We start from the raw sequence: 17,613 nt of genomic DNA on the forward strand, positions 1-17,613 counted from the left end.
AAGTGATTAGTGAGATCATAGTGGAAATAGAAACAGATGTGCCATCTGTTACACAGTGTATGGGGTTTAGAGGGAGGTTTTGCTGAAACACAGTTGTTCCTGACACTGACATGAGACTTCACTGCCGTCACCTTCCCGTTACCTCCCCAGAAGCTGAACACCCCTTTAAACATGAACTGGTGGGATATGCTGTCAGTGGACTGGTGATGCAATTCTATCCAGTGACTAGGCTGAGAGCTGAGCTATGGTGGCATCTCAGCCTTTAAGGATAGGCCATTGTATAGGACTTTGCCTCAGAGATGCTTTCCAAGTGATTGAAATCCCAGAGTGGGGAAATCTGGACTTCAGTCTGGACTTGTGCTTGTGACTCTTTTCCTTCAGTGAAATGTAAACACTGAAAGGTTAGAGGCATTTTTTTCCAGTCCTTCTGCAGAGTTGCTCATATACTGTATCTCTGCCCCCAAATACTCTCTGTTTGTACTGTAGTCACTCACTGCAGGTCTCAAGGATTATCAGAAGCACTAAGCAGCTCTCAGACAGCAATTGCAATTATGCTTCTACAGCTGTGATTGTCCACAGCTGTGCTGTCTGTCTTCATCCAGAGCAACAGAGGATTTTAAGGAACAGTGCAAGGCTGGAGAAGGCAACGCATCCATATGTGCTTCTCTAAATCTAACCTGGCATCCTTCTGGCTTTCAAAGCATCTGAAGAGCAAAGTGCACATTTGAGCTGTCCATAGCATTGCTGCCTGATAACTAATATCTGGTCTAACAGGCAAGGCGCTGCGGCACCTGGGGAGAACAGGAGTGTGTTCTCTTTGATCTGCAGGGCACCTTTCTCAGTGCAGCTGCACAGCCAGGTAGAAAGCTGTCAGGATTCTTGTTTTCTTCTTCCTTTTTCAGAGTAAATCTCACGTCTTGTACTTAAAGTCTCTGGCAGGCCTCCATTTACAAATATAACTACTATTTATTATGTATACGGAACCAGAGAAGGGCCATTGCTTTATGACCGTATAATAAAACGGGACACTGCTTGCCGTGTGCTTTGAAGCCCAGGACCTGATCCGGTGGAGATAGAAAATGGGCTGCATGCACAGGAAGGGGATTGCTACAGTGGATCCCATTGCAAAGACCAGAATTAAATACACAACACACCTACAAAGCACAGGTACAGCTTTGCAGGGGGAAAGGAGCCAAACAGGCAGCTGCCCTCACTCAGACAGCAGCTTTACAGGGGAAAATGAGCACTGTGATCCAGCAACACTCTTGGGGTATCTTTTGAACATGGGATCTGCTGGCATTGCACTGGTTTTATCGGGGTAAAGTCAGGTGTTCCTTAAAAGAAATAACTTATCTGTCCCCCCTGTTGCTCCTCTTTTCTCACCACTGCCCTCCATTAGCTGTCCTTGTCCCTGAGGTCTCCATTGTGACCAAGGGGCGTAAGGGGGGGAGAAGGTGATGTGCCATGAGGAGGAGGGTGACCAGATGGATTCAGTATGTGGTTGTGCTTTACATTTCCAGTATGCCATCTCAACCCCACTGCCACCCCCAGCTCCAGCCCTTTGTGACTGTCCCTGAAGCTTGTTCCTCAGAGTGCCAGGAGGAATTCAGTTTGGGATGTCATAGGGGGAGAGGGCCACTTGGTAACTCACCTCCTGGAGGTCAGAGCACGTCCAGTTCCATCTACTCCAAAAATCCCCCCTGAGAGGACACCCATGGCCATGACACTGAATGGAGCAAAGAAGGTGTACCAAAGACTGAGGAGCAAGACATATTAAATTGGTTAATCTTTTCATATGATTACCTGCTTCTCTTGCTTTCTGCCTGCCTCCTTCGACATGCCAGTGCCATCACCCTTCAGCACACTGCAGCGGGGCAGTGCTGCCTTTCCTGTCAGTGCCTCCTGCTGCCCAGCTGGTTTGTGGTCCTGCTGCCAGCAGGCTGCCTGTCAACAACACATTTTGGGAGATGCAAACTGGTGTAAGGAGGGGAGTTTCCGCCTTTGATTCTTGTCTTTTTGCCAAAGGTGTTCTTTGGGGTTAGGGATTTGGGGACCTAAGCATGTATGGTGATCAAGGAGGGCTCAGTTTTGCTCTTTGGTTCCCTATAGAGGTATTTCGATACCTCACAAAGGGATGAGGGGACAGGCCAAGTCAGGGCAGAGGGAAAGCAAGGTGATGCTCCCTTGGTGGTGGCAGCCCTCCATCCCTCATCCCATGCAGAGCTGCACCCCAGTGAGCCTGGATCTCCTGCAAGTATGACATGGTTCTCCTGGGCTCTTGCTTGTTCACGCAGGGCTGATTCAAAAAAGATGTTGGCAGAAGATGTTACAGACCTTTCAAAATATCTCTTCATATACTAGCACTTTCTTCTCTTCATCCTCAGGCAGGAATCACAAAGATCTGGACCACATCCCCAGCCCCAGAGCCCCAGAAAGCAGGAGCCAGTGCCTAGCAGCAAGTTCTCCCAATTACTTCTTTTTAAAAATGCTTTCACCAAACAGTTGATTAATCCTACACTCCACAAGTGATCTCCCCAAGTGCTGTGTGCCATGGACACGGACCATGCACTCACCACACAGGAAGAGGACGGGGTCTGGGCTCCTCATGTGAGCCCTAATGGCTGAGGGGACAAGAGATGTTCTCAGGAAGCGCATGTGCAGTAGATACCTTAGGGAGAAAGTCACATCATATAAATTTTCTTCCCTCCAGATTCCTTGTATGCAAACCATGGAAACAAAAATACATCCTTACTCTCTTTTTTTCCAGGGAATTTTCAATGGAAGAATGGAAAGGGTTTTTTTTTAAAAAAAAAAAGAAGTAAAGATGTGAGGAATCTTACCAAAATTGTCTGAAGTCTCTGAGCTTGCCTGCCCGGCTGTTAGTACTCCCGGGCTGCCTGGGCTCGGTGCCCAGGGACCCAGCGCCCTGGAGCTCAGCAATGCTCAGGGGCTGAGGCAGCTGTGCCCAGGGTGGCTTTTCCTCTGGTCGGCGCTCACACAGCTTGAGTGAGGACACAAGAGAAAGTGCTGGTGGGACTCAAACACTTTGTCTGAGCAGCTGAAAGTTAAGTTTTCTCCCACAGTTTATTAGGAAAAGCGTTGGGGTCGTGCAGCTGCAAACACAGCCACAAGGTCCTCACTCAGTGACAAAGGTCTGCACCCAACGGCATGCTGGGGCAAGCTCTGACATGGCAGCCCAGCCTCCTTAGGGACAGAAACCACTCGATGCTGGACCTACAACAAACCACGACAACCTTTGATTCTGCCCCTAAGGTCTGCCTGCCCAAATAATTCAGTAATCAATCACCCCCCCACATACCCAAGTATAACCATGTACTTTTCACAAGTGTTTAGCAAATGTAATCTCTGTGTTTTATACCTTTCAGTCATTGATCAAGCTGATGTGTTTCTCCTTTGGACAAATAGTCATTACATCTGAAAGTTTACGGCTGGGCTTTGAAGTTAATGTTCTCTGAGATGAAGGAGAAAGTTCACACTTCTTCTATTGCTTCCAGCCCCTCTGGCTGCAGACCAGATAAGACATCGATGCCTTCAATTTACAAGTGATGACTATTTTTGCAGGCAGAAAAGCCAAAAAAACTTCTTAAAATAATAATGGCTTGAATCCTGTAGTGCTCAGCAAAATGCTTGGAAAGGAGGGAAATGAATCCAGGAAAACTATGGACTTTTCAGAACTGTTATTTCTCTGTTTACTGTCTCAGCTTCATCTGAGGCTGTGTCTCCCTCTGCTTTTGCTGCTGTTATGGCCACATTGTCTTAGGTTGCCCAAAACCTGCTCTTTTCCACCATGGGGAAGAACGCCACTGCAGACAAAAGGTTTTTGCCTGGCTAGTAACAAGTGCCTCCCCCTAATTGTCCATGATTAGGTAAAGGAAATGCTACATTTACAGCATAGTCTATTAACAGCCAAGACCTAGTGTTTCAGCTGGAGGGCATAAAGGCATCCAGTTCCTTCACACTGCTTTGGAAATTGCAGCCTCGGTGTGACTTTTTCAAGCTTTCTTCCTACCCTCCTTCGTACTGCAGCGTCAGTCAGGCTGGGGCAAGCCAGCTCCTCCAGGCTTTGCTGGGAGGCTTTTAGCATCTCTGCCCGAGGAGGGCTCTGAGGGGCATCCCATAAATGCTCAGAGACAGATTGTCACTGCCTGCAAGCTCCAGATACAGTAACTGAGGCTGAAAGGGCTTTTTCCAGGGCCTCAACTAGCCAAATTGGGGAATTCTCAAAAGATGGCAGCTCCACCACCTACCTGGGCAGCGGTGCCTGTGCTTGCCCGCATCCTGCTCTCCTCTAAGCCTCTTCACTCAAAAGCGGCTTTTCCATTTGACTCCACTAGCCATGGGACTGGCCAAAACCAGATGCCAGGAAGATCCACGTGTACCCCACGTCTGGAGTTATCTGAACCCATGCTAAGGAGATGTGAAATGCAGTTATGTCAGGAACTCCTGCAGAGCATACACAGGTACCGTTAGCATTTTGATACTGCCAGTGAGTGGATGCTTAGATATAACTAAAATACCTTCTAAAATGTGATTTACAAAATGGCAAGATTTCCAATATATGCTGTCTAATTTACAGCTGAATTACATCCCTGTTGTAGTACATTAAAGGAAGGATCAGTGTACTGCGGCTCACAGCTGGGCATCATGTCAGCTAAACCTACTTCTCCCTTTCAAGCGCCATTGGGGACCAGCAGCAGAACAGCACAAGGCTCTTGAGCCACCCTGGCGTGACCACAAGGACCAATCAGAAAACATCCCAGGAGGTGACAGCAAACGCCAGGGTGCCACCGGCATCTCCCACTCCAGCTGAGAGAGTCCTCCTCCATCACTAGAGACCTGCCAGCATCCTTTGCCACAAGCAGTGGTTCCCTTTTGTTCACACCTGTGCTGCTAATTTGCCTCCATTAGTGTTACTATACGGGCTCTGGGACATTTCTGCTGATTCTCCTCCACATCTCGGCAATGGGACCTGCCTCGCTGAACACTCAGAAAACTCCTCTCTTCTTTATTTTACTCCATTTAATCCTTTGCTGCAATGCTAAATAAAATCTACTTATTATTAACACCCCTCCCAACAGTAGTGGTTATGTCTGCTGCTGTTTTAGCTTCCAAGTAATTTAAAAAAACAACTGAACCATAAGGAGAAACTATTAAACATCCCCTTCCACTGGACATCAAGATGCACCAGGTCATTAATATTTCTTTATCGCTGCAAATTTTGATGCTTAAAATCCACTCCTCCATTTGTCAAATGGGATAATTCTAAAATGTTTTCAATTATCCAGCTAATTAGCACTAAATCCTGCATTGGAGTGAATGCTACGTTACACAGTGTTTCTCGCACTAATTTCTTTGGAAGGTAGGGCCTGCAATATGGCACAGCCCTCACAGTGGGGAGGTTTTTCATCTTCTAGGGCACCATCACCCATTTTTGCCCTTGTCTTAAAAGGCAGCCAATATCCCTTCCAGCTTTCCCAGGCAATCATCATTGGGAATATCAATGTCAGGAGGCACAAAGGTGTTTTTTCTGCTGCTGGTGTTGGGGGGACCTTTTGGGAACAAACCCCACTGTAACATCCCTATTTTGAAAAATGCCTGGTCTTTCCTTCAGGGGCACCTACCAGTGCTCAGCAGCACAATAACACGCTGGGGACCTGGCAGATGCACCTTCTGCCTGGGCACTCGGCGGGCTGGAAGCTCTTTTAGGGGCTTTGATGCTTTTCCCTCTGTTCCCCTGGGGATGACAGGGCCGGCATGAGGGGGTCCTGGGTACTCGTGGCACCAGGGCATCCCTCACTGTGGCTTCTGCTCCGCTTTTCACACAATGCCCGCTCACTCCCATTTTTGGAGGATCTAAAGCGAAGCTCTGCACCCCTTGGAGAAGACACGCTGGAAAACACTAGTCTGCTCCCCAACTCCATTGCAGAGTAATTTCATTTCACCATAAAACAATCTTACTGCCCAACATGGAGCAGGTCTGGAGCAGCCCCCGAGAGGTGCAGGGCTCTGCATCCCATTAGGGCTGCCCGGAGGAAGCCGAACAGAACTTTTATTAAATCAAGCTCAGAGTCAATGCTTAAAGAAGGGCTTTTTTGAACTAGGAGCTGAACCTCATGTTTGGTGCCCTGCCAAGCTCAGGATAGTGCGAGGAGGAAAAGGAGATGTATTTTTGGACTGCATGTCTGCGAACAGGCTGTTAGATAAAATTAAAGAGGCTGTTTATAAAGAATCCTCTGGTGGTGAAGCAGATGTGGAGGCCCAAGTTTATGACAAGATATATTTCTGGTATTCGCATGAACAATCATTTTCATTCAGAACTTTCCTCATGCTGTAATAATTTCTTGGTTTGTTTTTTGTTGGTTTTTTTTTCTTTTTTAATTTTATTTCAACTGAAACTGGCATGATGCCCTCATCACTTGTGATAAACTTGTTTGTTTACTTATGTTGTGGTAACCAGAGAGCTGGACTCAGTCTCTGCTTCCTTGGATGCTGGTTGTTTCCTACCAGAGCACTCAAGGCCATTTGACACAGGTAGCAAAGCAGAAAAACAGCATTTCATTATTTTCTTGCCATGTTGTTTGTGGATGATGAACACTTTGGCTTCTGCAGGCCACCGAGCTGGCACCCATAAGGCCTTCTCTTACTCAAACCCCACAGCACAAGGACTGCCAGCCCTGCTTGTGCATGGCCTGACACACAGGCAAAATATCTTTGCAGGAGGCAATGGACTTAGTTCATAGAATCATCGAGTATTTTGGGTTGGAAGGGACCTTTAAAGGTCATCTACTCCAAACCCCTGTCATGAGCTGGGACATCTTCAACTAGATCAGGTTGCTCAGAGCCCCGTCCAACCTGGCCTTGAATGTTTCCAGGGATGGGGCATCTACCAGTTCTCTGGGCAGATTCCCCAGAGCAAACTTCAGGTTTGCTCTGGTACAAAACAGGAGCTGAGTTTTCTTCTGAACCGATGTTATTCTTTACTGAGCTGTGCTTACCATCCAAGAAAATACTTTGGTTTATGATTAATGTCATATAAATACATGGAACGTGTTTAATAGATATTCCTGCAGGACTAAATGTGTTTTAAAAATACGCTGCTTTCCTGAGCATTGTAGGCAGCAAAGGCATTGCTGTCCTTTTACAAGAAAAATCGAGAGCAGGAGCACACATTTGTAAGTGAAGAGACATTATCGTTAATTATGCATGGTTTGAGTTCATGCTGACTTGCCATTCTTCCTTGGATCCTGCACTGAATCCTGCCTTTCTCATGGCACAGATAATAACTTAAAAGAAAGCAGCCCAACACAATTGCCATGATCTGTATCTGCAGCAGAGCATCGCATATGGAAGACATAATATTTGATAGTAAATTTTTGCTTTGACATTATATTAGAAGTTAAGCGAAAAGGTGTCAGCCTTGGCCTAGAATTTCATGAGTGCCACAGGCGGAACACGCTTCTTCAGGCTCTTTTAAACCTTCTCCTCATCTTCCAAAAGGAGAAACTCGCAATCTGGACTCAATTGAACCTTAAAGCCATAAAATTCCAGGTTCCAATAAATCTTCGTTTTATAAAAACACATCCAGCATATATCAAAACAGAGACTGTAAAAGAAATTAAACATGTGTGGGTCACATACTCTGTTGGATGCTCCTTAACAGTATTGCAAAATGAGTGCAATAACAAGGTGCAGTTTTGCTATGAAGTTTTGGTACCTCCTTGTAGCTGCCTGGGGCGCCCACCCAGAACAGGAGCAAACACACAGGGAAGGGGCTGGCGGCTCCACTGCCACATACCCTCTGTTCTTTCCCAGTGTGGACAAGCTTGGCTTCAGCCAGCATCCGTCCCCACGGGTCCAATGCATGTGCTCCGTCGGGGGCTTCAGGTGTTGAAGCAGTCGGATGCACCAGCAGCTGCAGGATGTGGCCCACGGGCATCCCGCACATCTCCCCTTCAGCAGGGGCCCAGCAAAGCAGGGACTCACTCCTCCAGCCCCAGCCACGGCGAGCAAAAGCACTGTAAATCTAAAGGAGATGAAAGTAAAGTGATATCTGGGGGGAGGATTTGCCCGCCTGTTCCCGTAAAGTTGAAATGCAAAGCAAAAACGAAAGCAGCTGGTATCACGCTGCAGAGAAATGGGCTTTAACAAGTTCTTTTTCAGGGCTTTACAGAAATTCTGGCTGTGATGTAATCTTGACATTTCCTGGCTCACTGGTGATTTCCTCGGATCAAACACCCAGAATGCTGGGGAGTCGTCACTGCTGCGCGCAGCTCAGATTACTCGTGCCGTCCCAGCGGGCGCGGAGGAGAGAGGCGTGGGGTGCCAGTTGGCAGGATAGGGGGCAGCAGCCTGTGCCCCTCTCCCTGATCTCCTCCTTAGCCTGGCTGGCCGAGACACTGAGCATGCACCTTCCCTTTTTAGAAACTCCCTTAATTTTGAGGGGTGAGGTTTACGGCTCCTGGCGGGGGGTCCTGTGGCCAGCAGCCTTGGCACAGAGACTAAAGCCTGCAAGGACCCTGTCAGGGACAGGCCCTCAGACTTTATAACAAGATAGAGTCTGGTTTTTTAAAATCCATTGTACTATGGCAATTATACGAACTTCCAAGTGACTTGCTAGAGAAGTCACGACTGAGTCCAAAAGCAGTCAAAGCTCTACAGACTTCAGGAATCTTATCATGAAGATTCATTGAATTTCTGCTAGCAATGTTCTGAAACTAGAAAGCCGGGGGTGGAAGGGAAAAAAAATGCAGCACATTTTATTAGCATTTTACGGAGGCATTTCAGTTCATACTCAGAGCTCATTTAACATCTCCCAATTCTCATGAACTCAAGTGGCCTCAGGGAAGATGCCTTTATGAGTGCTGGGATGACTGTCCAGGAGGTCTGAAATCACGGGACCCAGCAGCAGGATGCCACAAGTCTGACACAAAATTGTAACACTGGAATGAGCAGAGGGTGGGCAGGCAGCGCATCCTGGGTTTCCAAAAGGTGCTCCATGGATGCCAAGAGCTCCCGTCCCCACCTGCCACCCATGGGGACAGGGGACAAGGGGCTGTGGGGACAATGGGGCCATGAGGACGTCAGGGATGGGGCAGGATGGGGCTGGTGTGGGGGGGTGGGGGAGGCCAAGGCCCAGGGACCGCACTGTCTCGCACAGTTGTCCCTTTGCAATTCCCTGAGTATCTGGAACCATGAACATCCCTGCAGTTTCCATCAGCCATCAGAGATGGAATATGTTAAATCTGTCAGTTTGGTTACAGCAATGAAATATGAAACTGAAGGACTTTCACCAGGCTTTTAGTGCAAATACTCCATGCAGCCTTACTTGTGCCCCACTCCGACCACCCCCCTGCAGTGCCACACTGGTTTATGTTACGTTTTGCAGCTCCCGGTCCCAGAATACCGTCTTTCAGGTGGCACCATCACAACTGCAGCTCCTCCCGAATGCAGCAATTCACCTGCACGTGATGAAGATAATTTCTGTACGATGTAGGTCTTGAAGGAGCAGAGGTTTTTGATTTTTATAGGGACAAACTACTCAGTCAACCTAGGTATTTCACTACCTTGAGGGACTGCAGATTTCAGGAGAGACATGCTTTTAAACTGCACTGGCAGCGTGTGGCTTGGCTGGCCAGTGCCACACAGCTTCTGTGACCTCCTGAGGCAGTTGACATGTGCATCCTCAAGGGGTAACACTGAGACAGGACCAGCGTCCCCAGCTCAGGAGTACCACAGGAGCGTGGTTGGAGAGGGCACCCAGCAGGGCAGTGGCAAACCCTCATCCTGGCTTGAGATCCTCCAACATCTGCTGTAGCAGGTGGAAGGAGAAAAAACCAGACTCTTCCCCAATTTTGTTATCTGGTTCTCCAAAGACTGTCCAAATTTGGGTTGCTCAGGAGCTCTCCATTACTAATTACCCTAAAATAAATAAAATCAAGGGCAAGCAATGAAGGATTCCTCTGGGAAGCACTTGTACCATGACCAGAGACCCCAGGCAGATCTTCCCCACCTCTTCTTCCTCACCAGGGATTTGCTGGCAAATCAAGCCTCTGGAGAGGAGTCACCTGAAGGCTATGAGTGCCGTGGGCTCAGGGTGGTGGGAGCCTTCCCCTCCTGGCCAGGGACACTCATCTGGCTCAGGCTGGCGTCACCTTTGCCATGTTTAAACATGGGAGCTGCAGCTGAGATGTTGATGCATGTGTCTCTTTTCCCTCTTAAAAAGTATTTAGAAAGGGATTTAAAAGGCTACCACTGACTAATTTAATGCAGCACCAACATACGCTTAGAAGTAGTATTAAAAAAAAATTTTCTAATATAAAAAAAAAAAAATTTTAAAATTATATATTTCCACGCAAACAGTGTGAATAATTGACAGAGGTAGCCACAACTCTGTCCTGCACAGCAGAAAGAGAAAGCGAAACGAATCCAGCTGTGTGGGCAAGGGCAGGAGGAGACTTCAGCAGGGCTGCTGCCTGCCTGCTGCCTGCCTGCTGCCTGCTCTGGGGTCTCAGGCCTGGGCAAATGCTCGGTAGCAGGGTTACTGCAGGGATTAGTTAAGCAGCACTGCAGGTTTGGCTATCTAGACTTTTATTCACATAATCCTTCAAGTCTTGTATTAACACACATCAGTTGGGTCTGTTTTTAGCTTAATTGTATCGCATGCTCTGGCATTTATATTCACTTACAGGCATATTGTGGTATTTCCAGACTTAGGTCACTTCAATTTTATTATTGCAGGTGGTCCAAATAAATTTTGATTAACTTTTTCACGTTTGTTTATGTTTTCTAAAGAGAACCATAAAAGGAACAGTTCAGAGGTTTGTGGTTTTTGAATAAAGCTCGGGAGCAACTTTCCTATCAGTTTTACAATTGCTTTGTCCTTTTCGCCTCAACTCTCACATTAAATGCAGCATCCAATGGCCAGAAAATTCAACAGTACTTACCTGACAGGTGCAGATATTCAGATAGAGAAACCACCTTTTTATTAAAGACATTTCAGGCAATTTGAATTGTGTTACACATCCCTGTTTTCACATTTTTTTCCTACATTTTGCTTCACTAAAGACTTTCACAAAGCTGTATGCACATAAGCTGCCTCACATGAACAGCCTGTGACAGAGCCACAGCTTCTCCCGAGGTTAATTTATTACCAATTAACTTGAGGTACTCAAATCTCTGCAAAGGCTGGTGTGAATTCTCTAAATCTACAGCTGGAAATCAAATGCAGGTAAATGTCTAATTAAAAAAATCCAAAAAATAAATAAGGAATATGATTAATAATCTGCCAGTGCTTGGATATCAACCCAAAAGCAAGAGCAAAAGGTAGTGAGCCTAATGCCCACAACCCCTTTCAGGAGCAAAGCGACACACCGCAGCACAGTAGTTTCTCTCTGAAGCATTTTTAAAATTCTCTGGGATGGTGGAGTTGTCTTGAACTTTTATTGTTCTAAAATTAGTGCAGAAAAATGAGAAAAAAGGGAGTTTCCTCTGCAAAAGTCACGGGTCGATGATTAAGCACTGGGGATATCAACTTGAACTCAAGTTTTGACCATGCTGAACAGACAGAGAAAAGTCCCTGTAAAATTCACATTTTGCACGTCTGCCTTTGAAAAAAAAGTCTGTCAAGTAATCGCTTCTGCCTTTTGCCTGTTCTCATTAAACCCAGGACGTTTCCATGCTGTGAGGTTTCTGCACACTGTAGGTACAAGCCATCGCTCAGAGCGGTGCTCTGGGACTTGCAGTCTCCGTGTTTATATTTCAGTGCTACGCATGATTAATCCTCCATTTCATTCATTGTCTTTTTACTTCTCTGCTACTGGGAACAGTAAATAAGAGGGAAGTTGTAACAAGAGCCTCCCTTCTATTCAGAGACCTTCTGTTTCCTGCAGGCTGGCGGCTTCGAAAAAAATCACAGCTCCATTGTGCTCCCAAGTCATATTAAATGATTCAGATGGAAAGAAAAATCCACATGAGTAGAAACAGGGGGCTCAAAGAGGAACATTGAGGCTGGTGGACCAGGGACACCAATCCTGGGCAGTAGCAGATCCTGAGGATGCTGCACCCTGTGGCAGCACCAATATGATGGTTTTTTCCCCCCATTTTGGGGGTCTGTGGAAGGCAGGAGCTGCTCCCAGCATTAGGGACGCTTTGGTGGGCATTCCTGAGCACCCCTGGCACCACAGGAATATCATCGATTGCCTGGGGATGGTGGGGCAGCAGGACAACCCTCCTGTCCAATATGGGGAGCACAGATCCAGCCCCCAGCAGCGGGGGGGGAGCAGACTCTCTCCTGTTCCCTGGAGCAGGGCTGGCAGGGGTGGATGCCAGGCAGGGCAGGGGCACCGCCGGGTGACCCCCGGGCAGAGCCCAAGCCCGGGTGCTGCTGCGCGGAGGCAGCGTGTGCCGCACTTGAGATGGTGTTGCCATTGCTGAACATCTGGTACAAATGTTCCCCCAAAATAGATCATTTCCCTCTTTCACCTCAAAGGAAAGGGCGTTGGAAGGAGGCTCAGTCACAGCTAGTCCCTATGGCAGGTGGGTTTGCTGGCAGCCTCCCGCCGGGAGCCAGTTACACATCCTGGAGTGCGACCCTGGGACAAGCCATCAGCCCCAGGCGGGACCCGAGGGGTCAGTCCTGCAAAATCCCCAACGTTCGGGTGGGTGCGGTGCCTGCCAGCCCTCTGCGAGCAGAAATGCACCAGCACTTCACCATCAGTGGCTGGTAGAGTAAATCTGAATCTCCTGTCCCCAAAACCACTGTTAAAGCTGCTCCCACAATGAGGGGCTCAGGCTGTGATCAATCCTCACCTGCATTTTCCAGTATCAGTTTTACAATATAGTGCTTGTTCGCAGCACCTTATTGGAAGGCGTCACTAGAAATGTGTGTCAACAGAACTAAAACGCGCGTAAGTGCCGCTATAGTCAAGTCTGATAAAACATGAGTCACTGTTATTCAATCATTTACTAAAGCACGTTTTGCAAGCTATCTCTTCCAGGAATCATCACCACACAAATTTGAGAGGTGGCGTTTTTTTTAAGAGCGCTGTGATTTTGATTTTTACTGCGTAGCTGTCTTCACAGGGCTAGTCCCTGTGGCCCCCACCTGCAGCCCGCCACGCCGCTCCCTTTGCATCTCCATTTCAAACCCAGGCACGAGGCCCTCGCCCCAGTCACCCACCACTTACACTCTGCATGGCACAGCCGTGGGCAGGAGCATGCCAGCCTTTCAGCACTGTCCTTCCCCGGGACAGTTTTCATGCCCAACATGTCCCTGGCACCAGGAGCAAGGTGGCAGCAAGGAGGGGGCTGCCAGGCCCACCCCCTCCCCGGCTGCCAGCGGTACCCCTGAGCTGCTGCAAGCCTGCATCATCAGTAGTTTAGGGGACAGGCGTTTTCCCTCTGGGCAGGCTGAGGAACACTGTGGTCAACCCCAGCACTTCATCGAGGGAGAATTTATTCCCAAAAGGGCAGTAGTCATGCTGCTTTCTTGCAGTTCAGTTTGTGAAGGAGCAGGGGGGTGTCAGGGGTATCATTCCTCAGCTGGAATTTCTTCCCAGACGTTTCTTCAAATACGTTATTTTAGTCTCGATAACAAATGCACTTGCCAAACATCACAGCACATGTCCTCAGTTTTCCCTCGATACCCCTGATTTTTGAATGACCTCTTGCTGCTGTAAGGTGTGCAGGGAGCTGGGTCCTTTCCAGGCATTCAGACTGTAGTGTTTGGTCTTTCCTGTTTTTATTGAAGAACTTTTGGGAGGTCAGAAATGTGTGATTTGAGCTTTTGCCGCCTTAATAGACAAAAGGCTGCTGGAAGCATTAGGATGAACTTCCTTTGTGCAAGATTCCTGTCATGTAAGTCAAATGCATTTTAACAATATAAGCTAAAAACCCACACTCGCACATCTTGCTCGCTCCTCTGCTGTCTCACCGCTTAAGCTTGATCTCGAGCACTCCTGCTGCAGGGAAGACTTGAGCTTCTCATGTAGCAAACAGGTAGACTAAGCTAATTTATAGCTTAAGTTTTTTATTCCATCATAAAGTGGCAAAAGGGAAGGCTTGTCTCTCTTGCGGGTCACCTCTAATAGCAATTGCTTCAGCAAGACGGATTTCAAAATTAGGTGCTCTCGAAGCCGAAGCCACGCTGTATTTTTCAACAGCACAAAGCAGCCATAAGAGCAATCTGACCTTCATTCTTAATAACAAATTCATTGGGGAAAAAAAAAAATCCATCTTTGCTTTTCTGCTTGAAGTACTGTCAAAAGAAAAGTCGGGGCACAACATATACAAAACAAAAATATAAGACAACTTCCGTAAAATGATATAAAGCTCTCACAGAGATTTACTTTTTTTTTTACTCAAACATCGGAAGAAAGTCTGACAGCTTGTCTACATTATTTTGGAATGAAGGCTTGTGTTAATTTAAAGTGAACCTTTTCTAGACTAAATTAATACCATCTCAAAGTGGTTTTCAGATCTATGGTGCAATCCAGTAGCAAAGTCTGAGGAAAAGTTTATTGATAAACACCCACATTTAGGCACTGCATTGGACTAGCTCATTTGTAGAACGTCCCTCAATGTATTTCAGGGGCTCAACTAATGTCTATCGCAGCATGCCAAAGGAAAATGTCCACATATTTTCTAAAGCAGCCCCCAAAAGATGTGATCTGTAGTGAAGTACAGCCTGATAGTAAGCTAAAGAACGTAATGAAGGAATGTTTGTTCAAAATACTTAGTGTTTTACTGTTAGTAATAAAATGATCGATACTTTTGTGTCCTAAAAAAAGCCTGTAGCTGGTCAGCTACTACTGGCAGAGCCTGGAAATGGTGAAAATTAATTGTCTCTTATATTAAGTACTACTTTGTATTTTGCCATGTCCGTTACAATCCCAATATTGAGTAACTTATAATAAAGCAGTACACTGGCTTTATTCCTTTAATCTTCTGTCAGCTATAGCTGGAAAGGCAGAACAGGAATGTTTATTTTAACTAGCAGGTTTAATGTAGAGAAAATTAGGAAAGGTTTTTTCAAGCTCGGCTTGTCACCCATCTAGAGAACTTAATGCTGTGGCTGCAGTCTGCCCGTCTCCTCCTCTGGCAGTGTTACTCACACCCATCTTTCCGCTTTCTAGCAAGCCTAAACCAAGCTATTACTCAGCCTTTTCTCCTCTGCAATGGGCTCATTACAGCAATAAAAAGAGCTGTAAAGGGGCTCAGTGTCAGCAGTGCCACCATCACCCTCATTAAGCTGCAGAAATCTTTTCACCCACTTGATACCAGTTACTTCAGGTTTCTAGGGACCAGTCTGCCTGGACAGAAACATTTTGTTAAATCAGCCCAACTTTTTGCTAGAGCTGGTGTGACCGCTGAAAGCACAGAAGGGATGAATACTGTCCATACATTTAGTTAAACCAGTTTAGAATTAGAGCATGCCTAGAAAGCATGTGGCGGCAACTGCAGCTCCCTTCAGGAACAACTTGAGATAAACGACCAGAAAATCAGTATGGCTTCATCTGGCATTCAAGAGATCATAACTACCACTTATTAATATTCACATTCTCCCCAAACCAATCCCTGTTGTTTTTGTTTAGAACAGGAAGACTTTTTTCCCTCTGCATGAAGCATTTATGTGAATGTTAAGGTCCTAGGAAACTCATTTCAACAGCAATGCCAGAGCTGTCCAGTCCAGTCCCTTGCAGGGAACCACTGCCTAATCAAGTTACAATTTCACCGCTCATTATCCCTCAGCAAGCACCAACTTTTAAAGATCACGCAGAGGCAGATTCAAGCAAAAGTGTTATCAATAACTGACCTCAAATCAAGTAATCTTGTAGTAGTCAAGTCTGACCTAACCACATTGAGAATCAAGAGGATTGTTTAACTGCTGGAGCTCACAGGGGACCACAGACAGGGATCAGGGAGATCCCTTCCGGCAACTCTCAGAAGCTCTTATTTTAAAAGAATTAATCTATCTAACTCTGGTATTCCTCTCCAGAAATAGCAGTTTCATTGTTCCAAAAGTTTTCTAGACGACACAAGTGAAGCCTTCAGACCAACACAACACACCTGTGGCAAGCTCAGGTGATTTACAGGCACATACCAACTGCTCACGAAAGCCATGGCCACCCTGGAGAGCTCTGGTACACCTCCCAACCATCACTGGCCTCTGCAGCGTAGTACCGGGGGCTCTCTTCCTCAGAAAGTAGCATTTACAACTACTATACTACCTACCCTCTTCAGCCTTGAGTATGCTCTGTTTGTTATCAAGTGCTAACCCCAAAGATAAAGGGCAAAGACCATGCCTGGCTGCTGGGCAAGAACTTGCTACTCATCTTTTAAGACTGGCTGAATCCTCTAGGTTACTTCTGCCAACATCAAACACCGAGAACAAAGGCACAAGATTACAGGGATCTCATTAAGTATGTTTGTCCCAAGAACAAGAAACATGTCTAATTTCCTCTGATGACCTGGGGAAACAAAAAACCCCTTCAACACGGAAAATTTATTTGTGATCAGTTATGAGCACTTGAATATCCAGTTGAAGAAAAAAAAAAAATCTACCTGTCCTAAGCTTTCTATACCTAGACCTTGTGAACAGCATCATTCTTCTGTCTGAATCAGAGAGCAGGGATGTACAGATCTGAAAACACCAACACACACAAGAAAACCCCCAAACCCTTAGGATAGTAAGTGAGCCATTTAACTAAGTATTTAAAACCTCTGCAATTATTAGTTTATTAGTATCATCCAGGATTCAGATGTTCAATATTTCTCCTGAAGTTATACATAAATGCAAATTGAAATAAGAATCTGAAAGTCAAAATTGTATAACAAAACAATACTCCATCACAAAAGCGTGTAAAATTACAAGAATGCTTTTTTTTTTTTTTTTTTTTTTTTTGCCAAATTGTCCCCCAAACTGGTAAGCAGGTATATGTGAAAATAGTTACAGTTGCCAGCACTTGAAGTTTTACTAAAGATGCAAAAAAACCCTTAGCTTTGGTTTTGGAAGAGAACTATATTTGACCAAATTAGACATTGTTGGTATACCATAAACATTTCACTTTTTAATGCAAAATTTAATAAAATGTACTTTTCCATACAGCTATATTTAACTTAAAAATGGGCAAACATCAAGAGTGCGGTATAAAACCTAACAGGAAAAATACATCTTATCTCATTTTCAATTTGAGACAATATACAACTTTGTTTAAAGGGCTAAAACTAGAATTTCAAGAATACAAATATGAATTTACATAGATTTAACAAATAATAATGGTACCATTTATAGAAATCTTAGAAAGAAAAATCATTTCTTGTGGGCCATTTGCTACCAGGAGAGTTTCATGGTATAAAGCCCGTGGCCATTACCAGACCTGTCACCAAAAAATAATATGGTAATTTCATGCTTTTAACTTTACACATTTTAGGTACGCTCATCGCTTGCGAGTGTTCAGAGATTTACAAATACAACTTCCATTACATGGTAACGGAGTCACACATGTAAATTTCTCTACACTGGATGGACATACACTCCTCCTATGGGTCCTTCTAGGACAAAATTTAACATTCCCTCCCTCCCCTCCCTCCCTC

General features: G+C 45.9%; 1 protein-coding gene across 7 annotated transcripts in view; it reads left to right on the forward strand.

Annotated features, from left to right (window-relative positions):
• Nucleotides 1–8,171, forward strand: part of LOC113486553 — a 69,693-nt gene extending 61,522 nt beyond the window's left edge. The window contains exons 3-4 of one of the 7 annotated variants that reach the window (XM_026861141.1): nucleotides 4,356–4,481; nucleotides 4,598–4,699. In XM_026861141.1, the coding sequence (XP_026716942.1) occupies nucleotides 4,356–4,481; nucleotides 4,598–4,601 (130 nt within the window). In that variant the 3' untranslated portion in view covers nucleotides 4,602–4,699. Of the gene's footprint in view, nucleotides 1–3,386; nucleotides 3,574–4,355; nucleotides 5,478–7,745 lie in introns of those variants that run through there. The other 6 variants (XM_026860643.1, XM_026861222.1, XM_026860805.1 and 3 more) reach the window with 6 other exon arrangements.
• The last annotated feature ends 9,442 nt before the right edge of the window (nucleotides 8,172–17,613 follow it).

This window comes from Athene cunicularia (assembly GCF_003259725.1).
Source record: "Athene cunicularia isolate RWA chromosome 1 unlocalized genomic scaffold, athCun1 chr1_part1, whole genome shotgun sequence".
Classification (NCBI taxonomy): domain Eukaryota; kingdom Metazoa; phylum Chordata; class Aves; order Strigiformes; family Strigidae; genus Athene; species Athene cunicularia.